General features: G+C 39.6%; 1 protein-coding gene across 1 annotated transcript in view; it reads right to left on the bottom strand.

The window, feature by feature from the left end:
- The window catches only part of DNAH5 (dynein axonemal heavy chain 5), a 323,290-nt gene that overhangs the window by 26,692 nt on the left and 277,914 nt on the right, over window positions 1-18,684 (bottom strand). The window contains exons 69-74 of the mRNA XM_024247511.3: window positions 14,357-14,478; window positions 12,427-12,576; window positions 5,895-6,140; window positions 3,775-3,994; window positions 2,205-2,410; window positions 1,375-1,578 (exon numbers count right to left, since the gene is read on the bottom strand). Coding sequence (XP_024103279.2) covers window positions 1,375-1,578; window positions 2,205-2,410; window positions 3,775-3,994; window positions 5,895-6,140; window positions 12,427-12,576; window positions 14,357-14,478 — 1,148 coding nt within the window. The remainder of the gene's footprint in view (window positions 1-1,374; window positions 1,579-2,204; window positions 2,411-3,774; window positions 3,995-5,894; window positions 6,141-12,426; window positions 12,577-14,356; window positions 14,479-18,684) is intronic.

Genomic DNA, 18,684 nt, shown 5'->3' on the forward strand with positions numbered 1-18,684 from the left:
CAACAGAGTCAGAGAGAAAAACAGAGACAGCGATGGTGTGGGACACAGGCAGAAGCAGGAGAAGCAGGCAAAAAGATCCCCCAGCCGTTTGAAAAAAAGGAAAATTTACGGACAATTTGACACATATTTCTATGTATGAATCTTATCCTTAATTATTTAATATGAGTCATACTCATATTTCCCTCCCTTCTTCTCCCTCATTTTATTCCCTCTTGCATGATGTCTTCTTATGAGCTACCTCAAATGCACTGTGAGATGGGGTGTATATAAAAATATATGTACAGGCACCCCTAAATGTATACCTTCATGGCCATTTTTCTTATTCAGTGCTGATGATTTAAAGATACATGCAGTACAGTAAGACAAATATATTTGCTGATTTGAATTAATGAAAGTGCAGAGGTGGTAATATATGATAAACTCATTACATTTATATATCAAAACAACATGATAAATTTAGCCCTCTGGGGCTGTTATGTTTTAGTTTGTTTACTCTGAGATAAATCTTAGATAGAGACCAAAAAGACTGCTAAATAACGATATAATGAATTTTAGGTATAGAGAGACGCAGTCACCTTGAAAATCAGAATTTTTTCCCCACCTATTCCCAAACTGCCTGTAGAAATCTACCTATTCCTTCTTATGTCAGTGCTTCTCAACAAGGGACAATTTTGCCCCCCAGAGGACATTTGGCAATTTCAGGAGACATTTCTGGTTCTTACAATTGGGTATGGGGTTATTATTGGCATCCCATGGATAGAGGCCAGGGATGCTGCTAAACAGCCACGGATGCTGCTAAACAGCACAGGCCAGCCCCCCACAACAGAGAATGATCCAACCCTGAATATCAATAGTGCCAAGGTTGAGAAACCCTGTCTTAGAGGAAACTCTTACACAAAGCAGCTTCCTGGACATATCCATAGGCTGTTCATTAGGCCAGGGTTAAGGAACAGATGTCATGGGATTTGTCAAATGGATTAGAAAACAGAACAAATTGGGTCTAGAAGCTGCCTTTGCCCTACTGCTGGTGGCAGCCGAAGTTTCACAGACAGAGAACTCCAGGTGATTTGTGTAGGTCTCCTAGTTCTAAATCTGCCTAATCTATCATCTTCCTCAAAGAAAATTCCTCCCTGGGGCATTAAAAAAGAGGGGGGATGGAAACACGATTCACACAAAACACACACTCAGAACAAACATAAACATTTTAATTATCCATTGAGTATAAAAATATGAAGAAATCCTTCACAGCAAAAGCATTAGTATATATCACCATTAAAATGTATTGTAAAAGCAATATAGACAGTGCGATTAATACCCAAAACTCAAATGGCTACAGATATTTGCTCTATGCATAAAATTCTGAAGTTGACAAACCTGGATATACTGAAGATAGTCATCCACTGTGCTGCATTTTGGAATATTGTATCCTTGGCAAAAACTGAAATCTGGTCCAAACATATTTTCACTGAACCAAACCTTAGCAAATGTGTTCAACAATCTCTTATCATAGTCGTCAGTGACTCTACCTCCATATTGAATCTCTCCTATCATGTAGCGGATGGTGGTCCAGGAGACGCCCTGGGAAAATTTATAGAATAATTATGTAGAACTGACTACCGTTGCATTATTATTTCCCTGCCAAGTCACACCCATGTATTCACTGTCAACATCATTCAGTCAGTCATTCTTCATCAGTACTGCAAAGCGAAAGTGAAGAAAGAAAAGTAAAAAGGTAAAGAAGAGTAGTTACTCAATGCTCATGTCCATGATTTGAAATAGACTTCCTTGATGCATTCATATGTTTTCATACTTCAATATAAATAGAAAATAGTGTTTGCTTTTTGAGGGTATTGAGGCAGTTCTTCAGAAAGCACACACTTCAAACTGATCTGGACTGCCATTTTCATTTTCTAGGATTTTGAAGAACAAGCTTCCCCCGCCCCACACCCCCTGAGAACAGGCCCCTTGAGGCTATCTTCTTTGGAATGTCAACTCGCTTTTGAGAAATAAAATAATAATCAAAATTTGACCAATTTTTCCTGAAATCAAGAGGCAAGTGTGACCCAAATTGCTATGACTTAAAGATGACTTTGCAAGCACAGCAAATTCTCTTAGATAATTTACCCCAAAGCTAGGAGGTCCCGTGAGCTTGATGGCCCAAGCCCACAGCCACCAGGGGCACAAGGCAGCATGCACAGCAGTACCTTTTTGACATCCATGTCATCCAAGTGGTTTTGGATGAACTGCACAGTGGCATTAAAGTCCGCTTGGTTAAATTCGTAGGGGATATTCCACCCCAGGGCACCGAACTTGCGCCTCTCCTGGACAGTGGAGTGCAGGAAAGCCACTGCGTACAGCATGGGCTTCCACTGGGACCCAGAGCTCACGTCCAGCAGGTCTTGGCTCACACCTGTTGTGGTCAGTTGAGTGAAAAATTTATCATCTCTCAAATGTCTTTATTTTCTACTACTTTTATAAGTAATCATTTTTGTAAATCCCTGATATTAAAATTCACTTACTTTGGATTATTTTTATGACACTCATGTGATAATAATAATTTAACTTTTGGGTGTCCAGAGGCCATTTCTCTCTGAAAAATCTTCAAAGAGACTTTGGGGGGGGGGGAGGAGCTTGCTAACATGGGTCAAGTTCCTGCCAGTCTAACAAGATCATGTGGGGGTAAAATCAAGATGGAAGGGTAATGACAGTTAAATAAATTCTGCCACTATTACTATAACTACTACTCTATTATTATTACTGTTGTTTTGAGCATATACTTAGGGCATATACTTTTAACTAATTTTATATTAATTAAGATGGTGTATATAGAAGCCCTTTGCACCTGAGTACATGCTCCAATTAATAATGATTGATACATATGCATATACTATATTGTATATATAATTAGACTTATTCATTTACTTTTTACCGCCATTATCCTTCCACCTCTCTTTTATCCCCACATTATCTTATAGATTGGCAGGAATTTCAGTCTTGTTAGCAACTCCCCAAAAGTCTCTTTGCAGTTTTTCCAGATTGAAACACAATAATTATATTTATTATGGTTATCAAATACATGATTTTAGTTACAACTTATTTCAATTCTCCTGGAGAGATTCTCTTGTCCCTATTTTATATATGAGAAAATTGAAACTCAGATTGAATGACTCACACCCAAGAGAACAAAGTAATTGTCAACAGCAAGGGCCAGAATCAGGATTTCTGACTGAAAGTTCCATGTTCTTTTCATGACCGCAAGCCCCATACATAAAGCTATGAAGCAGACGAAGCAATGGCCAAGAGAGCGACCTCAGTCCCAGTCATGATGGGGGCATTTGGGCCTGAGTTTGCTGCCACTGGATTTTTAACTTAGCTACCTTCTGACATATGGCCCTAATGAAAGGCAGGCAGGCATGACTTTAATTCAGACTCTCCTCTTGGAAGAGACTACTGTACTACTTTCAGTATGGAGCCTAAAGACCATAAATGACAAAATTGTTCATTTTTGAAATTAATTATGTCTAGCTGGAGAACAGCATGGGCTTAAATAGGGCAGTACTGGGAAAATAGGAAACTAGAAGGTGGGAATCATGAGCTCTGATTCTTTCACACTGCCGGGGCATATTCACAAAAGAGGACCACCACCTCCCCATCAGGTTAAACAGTAGTACTATTTGCTATAACTGCATCCTAGCTAATCCTTATATAATTTTTTTAGGAAAACAATTTAAGTACAGAAAACTCCTGTAGACTTGGAAGTATTTCTGGACTCACCACCATATGTTCTTTTCAGTCCTGCCCGGAGGCCCTGTGGAGGATCGTTGGCAAATTTAATGGACATCTGAAGAAGTGTAATGGGAAACTGCTTATGAACCTCGGTGGTCATCCAGAGGCGGAACGCGCCATGTACAAGCTCAGTTTCTACGATTATGTCCATCAGCTCATCCATGAAATCAAGTCCCAGATGGCAGTTCTGCAGAAGTGCCCATCCTCCCTAAGTCAACAGCAGTAAACGGAAATTAGGTGGTTTTGTGTTTCACCCAAATTCTGAATTACTACATTCTTTAGAAATTAAGTAATTAAAATTTAATAGAAAAACACTAACCATTTTAAATTAATCTAGGTCAAATCTAAGAAAATAAAAATGTTTAATTGAGATAAGCTATTTTTTTTTTTTTTAGTCCATGCATTTGTTCCAGTATACACTACTATGCAATTGTACCAATACTATATGGTCGCAATCATGAATATAATCAAAGTTAAACATAAAAGGACTTCCAAGTAAAGATGGCTGATTGAAAACATCCATTTAACTCAGTTCCCTCCCCAAATTCCATTAAAACTACAATGAAGAAAATTTTTAAAGGCATGAACTCTTAAGGACAATGACAGAGAGAGTGAAGGCATTATCACTAACATTTAAAAGAGGTTCAAGAAAGTTGAATCCTAAGCTAGCATTTAGGGAAAGCTGAGATGCAACCTGATTTATACCACATAACTCCCCAAATTCTGCCTGCCTTAATGAAAAATGAGAAGTTGATTTTCTACAGAAGGCAAAACAGGGTCTAGATTGGAGGATACCAGCACACTGAGGGAATAGGTATCACATTGAAACCAGGTGAAAGAATGATTGCCTGCTGAATTTTGAGACCTGCTACTTCCTGCCTCCCACTAGTTCTCAGAATACTGGCAACAGAGCATACACCCTTTAGAATGTGGAAGAACCTTCCCTGGGAATCTGACCACGCTAAGAAGAGCAAAAGCCTTAGAAAATAATAAGCCATATCTTTTGCCTGAATTATACCATAAGTATACGAAGGTCTTTGTGTAATGCAACTCAGGCAAAATTGGGGGTCATGTAACAATAATTTCCTCAATATCTAATCTATAAAATATTTTTGCTAAAATCATCTACAAGATCCAGATCATAATCTTGAGGTGTTTTTCTATAACCCATCTTAGATCACTGACTAGAGCTGCATGAGTTGTCTTTCAAAAAGAAAAAAAACAAAAACAAAAAAACAAGCACTAGATCTAAAGTCTTAGCAGAGTTACACGTAAAACTGATAATTTAGAGATTTCACATTTCCCTTATATTTTCTTCAGAAATTTACAGTACTGCTGAATAAGTTATCTAAACTTTACCCTTTGAAAATTTCAATTGACACCATCCACAATTCAAAACAAAAAGGAAATTCAATATAAAACACAGCAACTACAAAAAGACTTCAGTTTCTCTCTTTTATCCAGCATAGAAGTGAACCCTGACCTGAGTTTCCTTCTTTTGTATTTTGCTTTGTTTTGGTTTTTGAGAAAGTGTCTTGTTCTGTCACCCAGGCTGGACTGCAGTGACTGCAGCCTCTACCTTCCCAGATCAAGTGATCCTCCCACCTCGGACTCCAAAGTAGATGGGACCACCGGCACAGGCTACCACGTCCAGTTAATTTTTTTTTTTGTAAAGATGGGGGCTATGTTGCCCAAGCTGGTCTTGGACTCCTGAGCTCAAGCAATCCTTAGCCTCAGCCTCCCAAAGTGCTGAGATTACAGTTGTGAGGCATTGCACCCAGGTGATCTAAACTTCTTAGGTGAGAACTCTGATGTTCCATCTTCACCCACAGAATGCCATTTCTTTGGGATTCCATTCTCTGCATTAAATGTTTTGTTTTCATCTTACTGAGTAGACCATCCACTTTGCTATCCTTGGGTAGTTGATTTATTTGCCACATTGCCTCAAAAGTTTTAATGTTAGCTTAAATTTTTTAAAAAATGCTGTTTAGTAAACAGCAAGCAGCATGTAAATTTAAACTCCTAATGATTTATATTTTTCTTCTGCATTGCTATTCCATAACCTGTAATATGAACAGCATGGCACAAAAATAGACATTCAGCCTTACGTTCGCCATGGTCTGCTGCAAGAGCTTCCGAGCATGGACCTCCTGGCCCTGGCCCATGGACACATAACGGGTTTCTATTTTTAATCTCTTCCCCAAGGCAATGATGGAATCTGTGGGGTCTGAGCCCATAGACAGGAGACAGATGAGTGGCGTCCGTGGATCAGATTCCTCCCACGTCTTCTCCAAGTCTAGAATAACACCTTCGGCATATTTTTCTCCCATGGAGTCCACGACGTACTTGCGGGCCTGCCAAAAACAGTATACAAGTCAGCAAAAGTCGTTCCAATTCTTTCATGTAGTTAATGTAGTGTGGTTTCCAAAATTCATTTTTGTAATTATCTCAATGATGTCCACAGTAACCCTGTCAGGGAAACAGAGTAGAGACTGTTTTTTCATATTTGTTTGTTTATATCTCCATTCTATAGGTGGGAAGACTGTGTTGCTTACCCAGTACAAAATCAGACAGTCAAAAGAACCAAAGTTGTATGACTCCTGGTTTGAAACCCATTTCAATATAATGCTTGCTTCCTGCTAGACCAGAAAATAAAAATAGTTGGAAACTATTGTTTAGGATGCTCTAAGGCAAATATATATGCATTTAAATAATCAAGTAAGCAACACAATACCTGGAATGTAATGGGTACTGATTAAATAGATAATTATTGAGTGACTACTTTTATGAAATATATTGGATACTTGTTGAATGAATGAATGAGTTTTTAAAGATTTAATCCATAATCTTTCTCCTCATCATTGTCGTCATTCCTTCCCATATTTGGCTCATCCCTTTACTGTTAATTTTGTTTTGAATGAAATCCATACTCGAAATATCACAGATTTTGTCAACTTTATTACAACCATAGAAAAAAATTCTGGTAACAACAAAGTCCTTTTTCAAATGAGGTAAAAGAGTTATAATTTATTTTTCAACAAATGGTATTATGAATATGACCCTTAGTCTATATTCTCTGCCTTCTAAACCATTAAATTCCCTCCAAAACATTTTTCCTCCTATTCTGGTGGTCTTCTTCCACCTTAGATGGGTAAAACCCAAGTTTCTCTCCCCAGTAGCATTGCCCACAATAATCATTTTCACATAACTTACGCATGGGTGCAACATGACCTGTAACTCTCCCAAGGGCTAGGCAGGTGAGCCTCCCCACTCCAGTTCCCAGAGAAACACAAAACAGCTTCAGATGGAGCTTCCCTTGAATCAGACAGGTTTCAGATAGACCTGGACCAAAGGGGAGCCAGAGCTGGTTCAGTCATTATCCTTGACTTTAAAACATCAGAGTTTGATTTTCAGCCAGTAATGTGGGCTCATCTCTCAACTTTGATATCTTGCTATCCCCTATTCATCCTCAAAATGTACCCCAAGCATCTGAGCTTACAAATTGCTGCGACGTTTCCCACTTGTGTTTGCCCTCTTTGTGGGTTACAATGAGAGAGAAGTGGCCACCACAGAGGAATCTCCTAGCTTACAATGTCCTCTGGTAGCTTACAATCTCCTAGCTTACAATGTCTCTTACCAAAGAGAGGTAAAATGGGTGCCACATGAGTCTAGACTGTTGAACAACTGGCTTGGTCCTACTTTCTGATTCCACCTGGTGTGTGGAGACTTCTCAAACAAGCTTCATCATTCATGTAGCCAGGTAAAGAGTGTCTGAAAATTGGTCGTCACGGAATGTCCATCTTCCTCATGAGAGTGCAAAACACAAAAAGAGGAGTGTTCACATTGCCTAACTCATACCAGCTAATTCAGAAACAGCTGGACCATTTTACTGTGGATCTCTTCGCGTTCTTCTAAAGTCATAATCCTCCTCATAATGTCCATTCCCCCATGCCAATGGCAGATTAAGAGGCATGCCAACTTTGTAGAATACACAGGATTTCTGTCTTGGCAACTATTTCTAGATGGCTTTGGGTAATGACCTCTACCTGGTTTCCCAAAGGAACAAGAAATGGTGGTCGGGCCCTCTTTGACAGGACTAGGCCACTGGCAATGAAATGATGAAACAGCACCTGGGCCCCTCACTCACAGAGAGGCTCACCCCTTCCAACCTTCCTCTTTATTAGTTCAGTGCCTGGGAGGTTTTGAGGAGGTGAATTTCAGTCCAGTTGAATTTGAGGCACAGGATGCTATTTATTTTCATACCTCTCAATACTTTTTCTAGGTTGGGCAGATCCAATATCTAAATCTCTAACTTGTATATAAAAGCCTACATATTTTTCTACAGCCTCTGGTAGGTGTTTAATAAGTTTGCCTGATATGTTCTTTGACTTCCCCAAATGTCTACTCCATGTACACATTCAGTCACAGTCACTGAAGCAGGGAGTCCTTGATCAGGAAAGACTTCAAAGGCTGGACACTGAGGCATTCCACAGCTGCAGCTGTTTCTCAGCCACATGTTCCGCCATCACTGCGGCATCTCTATGGTGCAACTCATCAAGATTCAAGTACTTTCTACCTCAGGGTAGCATGGGGCTCAACGTGGCCAATTCTGCCATATAACTAAGCATTGACCCGGTTCAGGTATTACCATCCAAGCCATGAGCTAACATGCTAGAATACTAAGGGGCCAGATGGTAAATATTTTAGACTTTGGTGGCCAAATCATTTCTATTGCAACTATTCAACTCTGCCATTGTTGCACAAAAGCAGTCGTAGGCACACAAATAAAAAGCATGGCTATGTTCCAATAAATTGTTAGAGACACTGAAATGTGAATGTTATACAATCTTCACTTATCACAAAATATTAGTCTTCTGGTGATTTTTTTCAGGCATTTAAAAATATAATTCTTAAGTCACCAGCTGAGCATAAACAGACAGTGGGCCAAATGTTGTTGGCAGGCCCTAGTTTACCAACCTCTGGAATAGATAACAACAGGGAAGGCTGCTTCACTTATATCTGGAGAAAGGACCTTTGGTCATAATTCCAGTTCCTGGGCAGGGACATTCTTAAATAGGGTCACAATCATGGTTCAAATTGGCTCCAAGCCTAAGGGTTGTAATGAGTCTTTGGGGCAAATATGTAACATGCAAGGATGCTCAGCAATCCCAGGGAAGGCCCCACTGCGGTAGGCAAGGATCTGAAACCACACATGCATGCATTAGAAAGAGTACATTTCTTCATCTTCTTTCCTTCAACTTCAACCCAACTCCATGCATTATCTCACCAGCCAGCAGGACAATAATTCCAGGCATTACTCAGTCTCCCCACCTTCTCAAAGTCTTGGGAGCCCATCCCTTGCACCAGTGTGCCCTGGACGCATGACACGGAGTCAAAGGAAATTATTTTGGAGATTCAAGATTTAAGGACTGCCCTGCTGTGTTTCAGAATTGCATAGGGCCAACTATTCCTTTCTTTTGGCCAATTTCTCCCTTCTGGAATGGTAATATTTACCCGATGCCTTACTACCATTGTATCTTGGGAGTAAATAATTTGTTTTGATTTTACAGGCTCACAGGTGGGAGGAGATGAGTCTCAGAGAGACTTATGACTTTGGACTTGATGCTGTAACAAGTTAAGATTTTGGGGGATGGTTAGGAAGAGATGATTGTATTTTGCAATGTAAGAAGGACATGAGATTTGAGGGGCCATGGGAGGAATAACATAGTTTGAATGTTTGCCCCCTTCAAATCTCATGTTGAAATGTAATCCCCAGTGATGAAAGTGGCGCCTGGTGGGAGGTGTTTGGGTCATAGAGGCGAGTCCCTCATGAATGGCTTGGTGCTGTACTCATGATAGTGAGTGAATTCTTCCCAGATCTGGTTGTTTAAAAGTATGCCGCATCTCCCCACTCTCTTGCTCTGGCTCTTGCCATATGACATGCCAGCTCTTCCTTCACCTTCCACCATGATTGAAAGTTTCCTGAAGCCTCACCAGAAGCTGAGCAGATGCCAGCCCCACGCTTCCTGTACAACCTGCAGAACCATGAGCCAATTAAACCTCTTTTCTTTATAAATTACCCAGTCTCAGGTATTTATTTATAGCAATGCACAAACTAACAAACCATGTTAGATAATTCACCTCATGCAACAGATATAAACCTTGGTCCATGACCCTCTCCTCTGTCCCAGGCAGTGCAACAGGTTTTAGGAACAGATCAGTGAACAAATGGCCCAGCCCTTATGAAGCTTGCCCCCAACCTCCATGCCAGGATGAGACATACATTGAGCAAGTAATAGCAAAATAACTAGTTTGAAGGATTTATGACTTGCAGGGTGACATGAAAGTATGAAACTGATTAATCTTGCAGGAATATGTCAGAGAAGGCTCCCTTGTGAAAGAAGCATTTAAGCTGTTGGTTGGATGATGAGTGGGATTTATTGAGGCAAAGAGGACAGCTAAGTGGGTCAGAGCATGTGCATTCTATGCAGAAGAAACATATGCAGAGACCATGAAGCAGCAAAGAGCAAGTCACTGGCTAGGGACAGGAGGACACCCATAATAACTGATTTAAGAGTTCATTCAGATGTGGCAAGCCAGGCTTCTGCACAGCCTGCCAGCCTTTAAAGAAAGCCAACACCCCACTGTGGAGTGCTGCATTTTCATACATTGCTCTTCACACAACTCTGCAGAACTTGTTCATAACAATATGTGGTCCCAATGCAACAGATTCAGCCTTTCAATGGGGGAGAAAATGAACAAATAACCTGCACACCTGTGCCAACCTCCCTTTGTTGAGTATTTGTTTTTTGAGATGGAGTCTCACCCTGGCACCTAGGCTGGGTGCAGTGGCACAATCTCAGCTCACTGCAAGCTCCACTTTCCAAGTTCAAGCAATTCTCCTGCCTCAGCCTCCCAAGTAGCTGGCATTACAGGTGCCGCCACCACGCCTGGCTGATTTTTGTATTTTTAGCAGAAATGGGGTTTCACCATGTTGGCCAGGCTGGTCTTGAACTCCTGACCTCGTGATCCACCTGCCTCAGCCTCCCAAAGTGCTGGGATTACAGGTGTGAGCCACCGCGCCTGGCCCATTGAGGATTTTTAAGACACAAATGTATACCTCTCAGGAGACACACTCGGACAGTGCAGCATTTTTGCAATCAGGCATGCACAGATGTGGACAGTCACACTCAGCCAAAATGCAGAGAATAAGAAACGCATATAGCCTGATGCTGCCTGTGGGGAATGGGATTGAATGTACCTACATTGTAGATCTACTAATATGCTTCCCAGAAAGTTGTCAGGTTGAAAATCACAAAAAGGATTCTAAAAGGAGAATAAGAACTTGAGAGGAGAGAACATTTATCCAACGGGCTTTCTAAACTTTGTTTAGGACCCGGGCACTATAAGGGCCATGGGAAGATACTGCAGGACTTGAAAAGCCAATGAATGGCACCATCTTTGCATTTCTTCCAGCGTGTGCAGAGTGGACTAGAGTATACAAGAAGAAACGTAAGGAGAACAGGTATGAGGCCATGGCTGTGGTAAGTCCAGGGATCAGAGAAGCTAGGATGAAGATAAAGTTACAAAAAAGAGTTACTTGAATTTCAGCACTGAAGCAAATATAGCTTTCTGTGGAAAAAGATAAGAAAGAGACTACTCAAACATTTCTTTCCACACTGTCCTTAAATAAGGCAACCCTTTGACAATTCAGCTGGGCAGGATAAAAGTAATGAAACTGAGAAGAAAAACTGAAAGGAAAGGTGATCTCAGTGCCCCGAATTGTGAAACTCATTTTTCTTTTCTCAATGAATCATTGAATCTGGTTGTTTTCATGATTCCACAGCACCTAAGTGGACTTGGAGGTAGTTACTCCATAAGTTTTTAACACTCCTTCTGCAGAATGAAGGAGAAAATATCTTACATTCTATTATAAACCCAAGGCTATTGCTACTCCACAGCTTATTTGGAAAAGCCCTTAAGGAGTCAACCTGGGCTGAATATCAGAGTTAAACTTTTCATCATAAAGGCAAGACACAAGTCCTTTTAGTGGGTAAAGTCCCATGATACTAAGCCAGCAAATTAAAGGTCTTTAAACAGATGAATCATCTGGAGGCAGGATTCACATTTAAACCATATGTGAAATTCAGTTGTAAGACAACCTACTGACATCTAGAGCTGTGACATTTTTCTGGGGAAATGACTACGGTTTGGGCACACTGTCCTTCCCCCACTCTCTTCACCCTAATGCCTTTATGTTCTTCCTGCTTTCAGAAACACTGTTTTACTACCAGCAAAATGGAGCAGCCATATAATCTTTGATTGAATAAAAAATGATATAAAAGAATAATGCATTACCTTTATGTTATACCTATATGCCAACCTTAGAATCATGGTTTTCTCATTTACTCCTATTGTAGCAGTTAGGTCAGAAAAAGTTACTAAATCACTTAGCCCAAACGTATGCCTCAATACATCTATTTGTTTACTTTTCCGTTTTTCACACATATTGCTAGAAAATCACACAGAGGCCTACAAGAAAATTCTCACTAGAATTCACTTTAAAAATTTTGTTTAATTTAAAAGAAAATTCTCTTTAAAAATATTCTCTCATTTTTCTATTTAATATGGACTTTTTACCTGGGCAATGGTTCTGTCAGGACACCAGGATCTAATAAGGAGAAGACGTCCGAAGCAGTCAAGAGATTTATCATAGGCATTTGGAAGAGGTTCCTCCTCCGGGTTTTCCTTATCAAACCAAATTTTCCACATTTTCTCATTTCTCGATATCTGAAAATACCACGGGATAAAAACTGTGTCATGCCACCCAACAATCTTTCAGTAACAGGTCATAGATGTTTCATCAAACCTCTGACCTCTCCAGATATGTATAAATTATATTCCTCGGCTATTTCTTTATTTTATATTATAGAAAGTTTGACAGTGTAAAATCTAATGTCATTTGCTCCAAAGTCAGTCTATATTAACATCAGCCTACAACTACATTTCAAAGTAGGGAGAGTCTTGGGATGTTTAATTTCTTCTATGCCTTTGTGGTAACAAATTTGTAAAGAATACAACAAAATCAATGGAAACTCATTTTCATTATTTCAACGAAGTCTGATTTGCTCCACAAAATCTTCTCATGTCAGGAACCAAATCTCATTCACTTATGTTTCCTCATTGCCCAGGATCACTCCTGACACAAAAGAAGACATTTAACACATGTTTATTATTGAATGAACAGCTTTTTGATCAATACTCTATTAATCTAGAGTAATCGGAAATATGCCAGTTAATATCATCAAATGAATGATCAGACACCTGCTACCCTTAGGCAACTGGGAAAGAGTAAAAGGACACAGTACATTATCCTCTGCAGCTTAAAATGCCAAAGAGAGGCAGGAATTACATGGTAAGCAGATCAGAAACACCGAACAAACAAATAATGTCTACAGATAAATATCATCTTATGTTCTCTGGTATATTCCTTTTCATTAAGGGTTCCAATGTCTTTCTTGGGATATAATCAAAGTCAAATCATTTCAGGTTCATATTTAGAAAGTACCATGTAAGAATAAAAATAGTAACTTCTTTCGATCGTGAAAGACTACTTAATATTGAGGGGTTTCGTGCATAAGGTATCATCTCCAGAAGGTAGCAACTTCAATATCAACGGTCTAGGCAAGGTCACTGGGGGTAATCCTATTGGGGAATAACCCAAAAGAATGGTTTGTACCCCCAAGTACACTGTAGTAATAATAAACACGACCAGTGATAAGCCAAAACATAAAAGTATAGCAGAACATAAGCAAATGGTCAACTTAAACTGAGGAAGTCAAGAACAAACTTTAAGACATTTCCTGGTCAAAAAAAGTCTTCAACTTATAGCTGAATAAAGCCACCCTGCTACCAACCTCATTTCTCTATGGTCACCTGATTTTCAATAACCTGTTTCTTGGCTTGTCCTAATTCAATTCTCTACACCCAACTTCCATGATTCCAGCACATGCAAAGTTCATCAGGAGCTGGCTGATTCTAGAAAGATGATAACTTCTAAAGATAAGAGGCCAAGTGTTTGCAGGAGATTCATACCCAGGTGCCTAACTAAGTCAAATAATGGGAAGGGCAGGAGAGGAAGAAGAAGAAGAGGGAGAGAAACAAGAGGCAAGAAAGGAAATTTAGCATTTAGAGGCAGGCTGTTCATATGTCTTTTCATTTAACCTCTAGAAAGAAGGAAAAGGCTTTTTAAGTCTATCTAATCATTTAATCTAATTGGATCTATCAGTTTTTCTACTTGGGGACATCCAATTGGTGATACTAACATATGGCCCAGGATGGCACTGGTTAAAGTTCCTGGGCACATTTCTATCTGCAAGACCAGTTAACGATGAGCGGAGGATGCCTTATCAGACTGTAAGTGTGCTTTGAGGAAGGTCAAGCACATGTAATACCATTTTAAGAGTGACAATATTAAGAACTATCTCTCTTCCACAAATATTGTATCTAGTGATAAATCAGAAAGCTGCTCAACATGACATTAGCTTAAGTTGATTCAAAGCACAGTTACCTGGTCAAGGACATCTGAAAACTGTCTGAGTTTGCTAAGTTCCACCAAATTCAGCCACGTTATGTCCAGGATCCATTTTGATGGTTTTGGAGGACAAGCTTTAAGGTCTAATGAGGCACCTCCTTTAAAATTAAACATTAAATTATCAGATTTCCCTTCCTTCACTGTAAAACAATCTATTTAGTAAAACTTGTATTATTTTAATTTCACTTATTTTACTGCTTTCACTTTTTTAAGCATAGAAATATAAATCATAGTGAGAAACATGCAACATTTAATAAATCAATAGATAATTTTAGAAAAAAACTTATTTAACAATCAGTAATATAACTTTGGAACCAGGCAGATGCTGGATTCTGTCCTAGTTTCCCCTGGACAAGGTCTGAGACAAGTCATTTCATTTGTCTAGGTCTCTAATTCCAAATTAGTAAAATAAGAATAATTAAACCTGTGTCACGATGTATGCGTGTAAAGCACACAAAACAGGATAGAGGACATGGCAGAGGGTCACTAAATGAGCAGCAATTGTCAATATTAAGAATTGCCCAATATTAGCACAAGCTAATATTCAATAGACACTTTATCTAGAAATGTTAGTAGTACTAGATGTGTTTGAAGGATTCTCTTCTATAAATCAGTATATTACTTACATCTACCTTGAACACACCCCAAGGATTCCATGCTATATCACTTATGTCTGTGGTTATACCCTAAGCTAACCACAACAAACATTTCCATTTGGTACCGACCCTTATCTTTTCACTGATGATTCACCAAAGCTCATGTAACCCACATAACTCTGACAGCAATGTAACAAAAATGACACCTTAAAAATGTTTTTGTTGTCCACTTCAGAACAACTGAATGTGTGAGCAATCATATTTTAAGAAAGAGTTAAGAAGTCTTCTCTAGGATAAAATATACTGTTTAATAAATAACATCTATTGAAGAATATCAAGGAAAATATGCTCTATGCATTATTCTTTCTCTCTTTCTTTTTTTTTTTTTTTTTTGAGATGGAGTCTCGTTCTGTAGCCCAGGCTGGAATGCAGTGGCGCCATCTCGGTTCATTGCAAGCTCCGCCTCCCAGGTTCACGCCATTCTCCTGCCTCAGCCTCCCGAGTAGCTGGGACTACAGGCACCCGCCACCATGCCTGTCTAATTTTTCATATTTTTAGTGGAGACGGGGTTTCACAGTGTTAGCCAGGATGGTATCAATCTCCTGACCTCGTGATCCACCCACCTCGGCCTCCAAAAGTGCTGTTATTTTTTTTTTTTTTTTGAGATGGAGTTTCACTCTTGTTGCCCAGGCTAGAGTGCAATGGTGTGATCTCGGCTAACAACCTCCGCCTCCCAGGTTCCAGCAATTCTCCTGCCTCAGCCTCCTGAGTAGCAGCGATTACAGGCATGCATGACCACGCCTGGCTAATTTTGTATTTTTAGTAGAGGCGGGGTTTCTCCATGTTTGTCAGGCTGGTCTCAAACTCCCGACCCCAGGTGATTTGCCCACCTCAGCCTCCCTCCCAAAGCACTGGGATTAAAGGCATGAGCCACCGTGCCTGGCCTACGCATTATTCATAAAATGATAAAATCAATCCATTTGGCCACTTTAAAAATCTTTGTTTGAACAGAATAAGTTATAAACAAATGATAATACTCAAGATATTTATTGAGCTAATCTCTATTTTATCCAGGCACCATGTACACTACTAAATTGTTATTTTTTGCCAAATCCTTCAAAATGTATTTACAATGAGGTGAGTATGGCCTTGAAGCCAATTTGAAGAAAAAATTAGCTCGTAAAATGAAAACAGATTAACACCAGTGAGCAAAGACCTAAAGACAATGCACTGTGTTGAATAAAATGTTGCACCTTAGCAACTGTCCATTTTCCAACAAATTGAAAAGAGTAAGACACCCACCAGAGGGAAAGGCTATTCACAGAAAGGAAAGAGTGTTCCTCCCAGGCCAGAGTATTATTCATTGTTTAGTAGCTGGTAACGATGTCATAACTAACCTGCCGGCTCCCAAAATAAGCAATTAGGCACAAATAGTGATTGTAACTTGGGGGAGAAGGCATATTCCTGAATAATGTGGTAACAAATTAAACAGACCCTTGATGAATAAATAGCTGAAAGGAATAATTTGAAATAAATTGTCCAGATAATTGAGAATTGTGCTGTTCCCTTCTTTCCTCAAACTCTTGCTTTGGAAAAAAAAAAAAAAAAGTAAGTTGGGGTTTTTACCATAATACTTTGTGAAAATGATACATGCTTATAATGAAAGTTTTACACAAGCTATGCCACACAATCATAAATTGTCACAGCTAAGGCAGACTTAGAGAATAATCTAGGCTGAGCCTTTCCCATCTTAGAAATGACTGAAAGACCACCATCCAAACACTGTTGAGGCCAAGAGCAGTGGCCCACATCTGTCATCCCAGGACTTTGGGAGGAAAAGGCAAGAGGACAACTTAACCCAGAAGTTTGAGACCAGCTGGAGCAACATAATGAGACTTCATCTCTACAAAAAATTTAAAAGTTAGCTGGATGTACTGGCATGAGCTTGTAGTCCTAGCTACTCAGGAGGATCACCTAAGCCCAGGAGTTGGAGGTTACAGTGAGCTGTGATTGCACCACTGCACTCTAGCTTGGGTGACAGAGGAAGACCCTGTCTTCAAAAAAAAAAAAAAAAAAAATGGAAATCTGTTGTGGCTATTGGGCTTAAAAGCTGCTACAACAGAATATCATATTCTAGGAGGCACTCTGCTTATAAACAACTGAAATTTATTTATCACAGTTCTGGAGGATGGGAAGTCCAAGTTCAAGGCACCAGTGATTTGGTGTCTGGTGAGGGCTGACTTCTGGTTCATAGAAGACCATATTCTCACTGCAATTCTCACATAGTGGAGGAGTTGGGGTCTCTCTTGAGCCCCTTTTTTTTGTGAGAGGGAGTCTTGCTCTGTCACCCGGGCTGGAGTGCAGTGGCACAATCTCGGCTCACTGCAACCTCTGCCTCCCAGGTTCAAATGATTCTCCTGCCTCAGTCTCCCAAGTAGCTGGGACTACAGGTGTGAGCCACCACTCCTGGCTAATTTTTTTTGTATTTTAGTAGAGATGGTGTTTCATCATGTTGGCCAGGCTGGTCTTGAACTCCTGACCTCAAGTGATCTGACCACCTCAGCCTCCCAAAGTGCTGGGATTACAGGCTTGAGCCACCACACCTGGGTTAGCCTCTCTTATAAGGGCGTCAATCCCTTATCATGACTCTGCCCCTATGACCTAATCACCTCCCAAAAATCCCTCCATCTCATGCCATAACCTTGGGGTTTAGGTTTTCTACATATGAATTTTAGTCGGATACAAACGTTTGCACCATAACACTATCTAAATAACATTTTAAATTATGTTAAATGATTTTAAAGTCCTTACAGAGATAGTTTATGTCACCAGGTAGCTCTCATCAACCTAACCATTGAAGGGCAGATTTGCAACATAATCCTGCTCCAAAGTTTCCTCTGAAACTGTTTCATAAAGCAGTGTTACAAACAGCTGTTGAAAGCCAAAGACCCATGACAACCAGTCCAACCCATACAAGCATCAGACTAATCAAAATAACTACAGTGATGAAGATAATATAATGATGCCCATCATTTGCTAAGTATATCCTATGTATCAGGATTTACATAAACTGTGTAAATTCTCAATGATCCTACTATGTAGATTTCACTATCCTTGTATTATAGATGAGGAAACTGGAGTTTGAAAAGGGTAAATGACCTTCTCAAGATCAAGAAAGTGACAAAGCCAACACATATTTTAACTCTCAACTTCCTAACTCTAAATCTTACGTTTGCTATCATGAAGACAAACTGTGATATGCTTCACAGTATTTCAACAAGAGCTGGACACTCTCTTCAAAGTTATTTCTATGTGGAAATACATTTCATGCCTGAGTTGAGAATGACAGGAACAACAATCCATTGGAAAGCTCTAGAAACGGGGGACTAGAGTCACTGAGGCCAGAAATTGGTAACATATTAAGGGTTCACCAGAGAAGGCAACTCTTGCATCTACACATCTTTCTCTCCAGAGACTCATCTGCCAATTATTCTGATTCAGGAAATTTGGAAAATAAGGTTCAAATATAGCTAAAGAGTAAGTGTTTAATGGTTAGAGACAATTAAAGAGAGAGAGAGACAGATTGTTCATAATTCAACCATTTCTAAGTTCAAATTAAACAGATGAGTCTTTGTTGCTACTATAAGATATATATAAACACACACATATATGCATATGTATATGCATATGAAAATGCATTTGCATATG

Source organism: Pongo abelii, chromosome 4, assembly GCF_028885655.2.
Source record: "Pongo abelii isolate AG06213 chromosome 4, NHGRI_mPonAbe1-v2.0_pri, whole genome shotgun sequence".
NCBI classification, from domain to species: Eukaryota; Metazoa; Chordata; class Mammalia; order Primates; family Hominidae; genus Pongo; species Pongo abelii.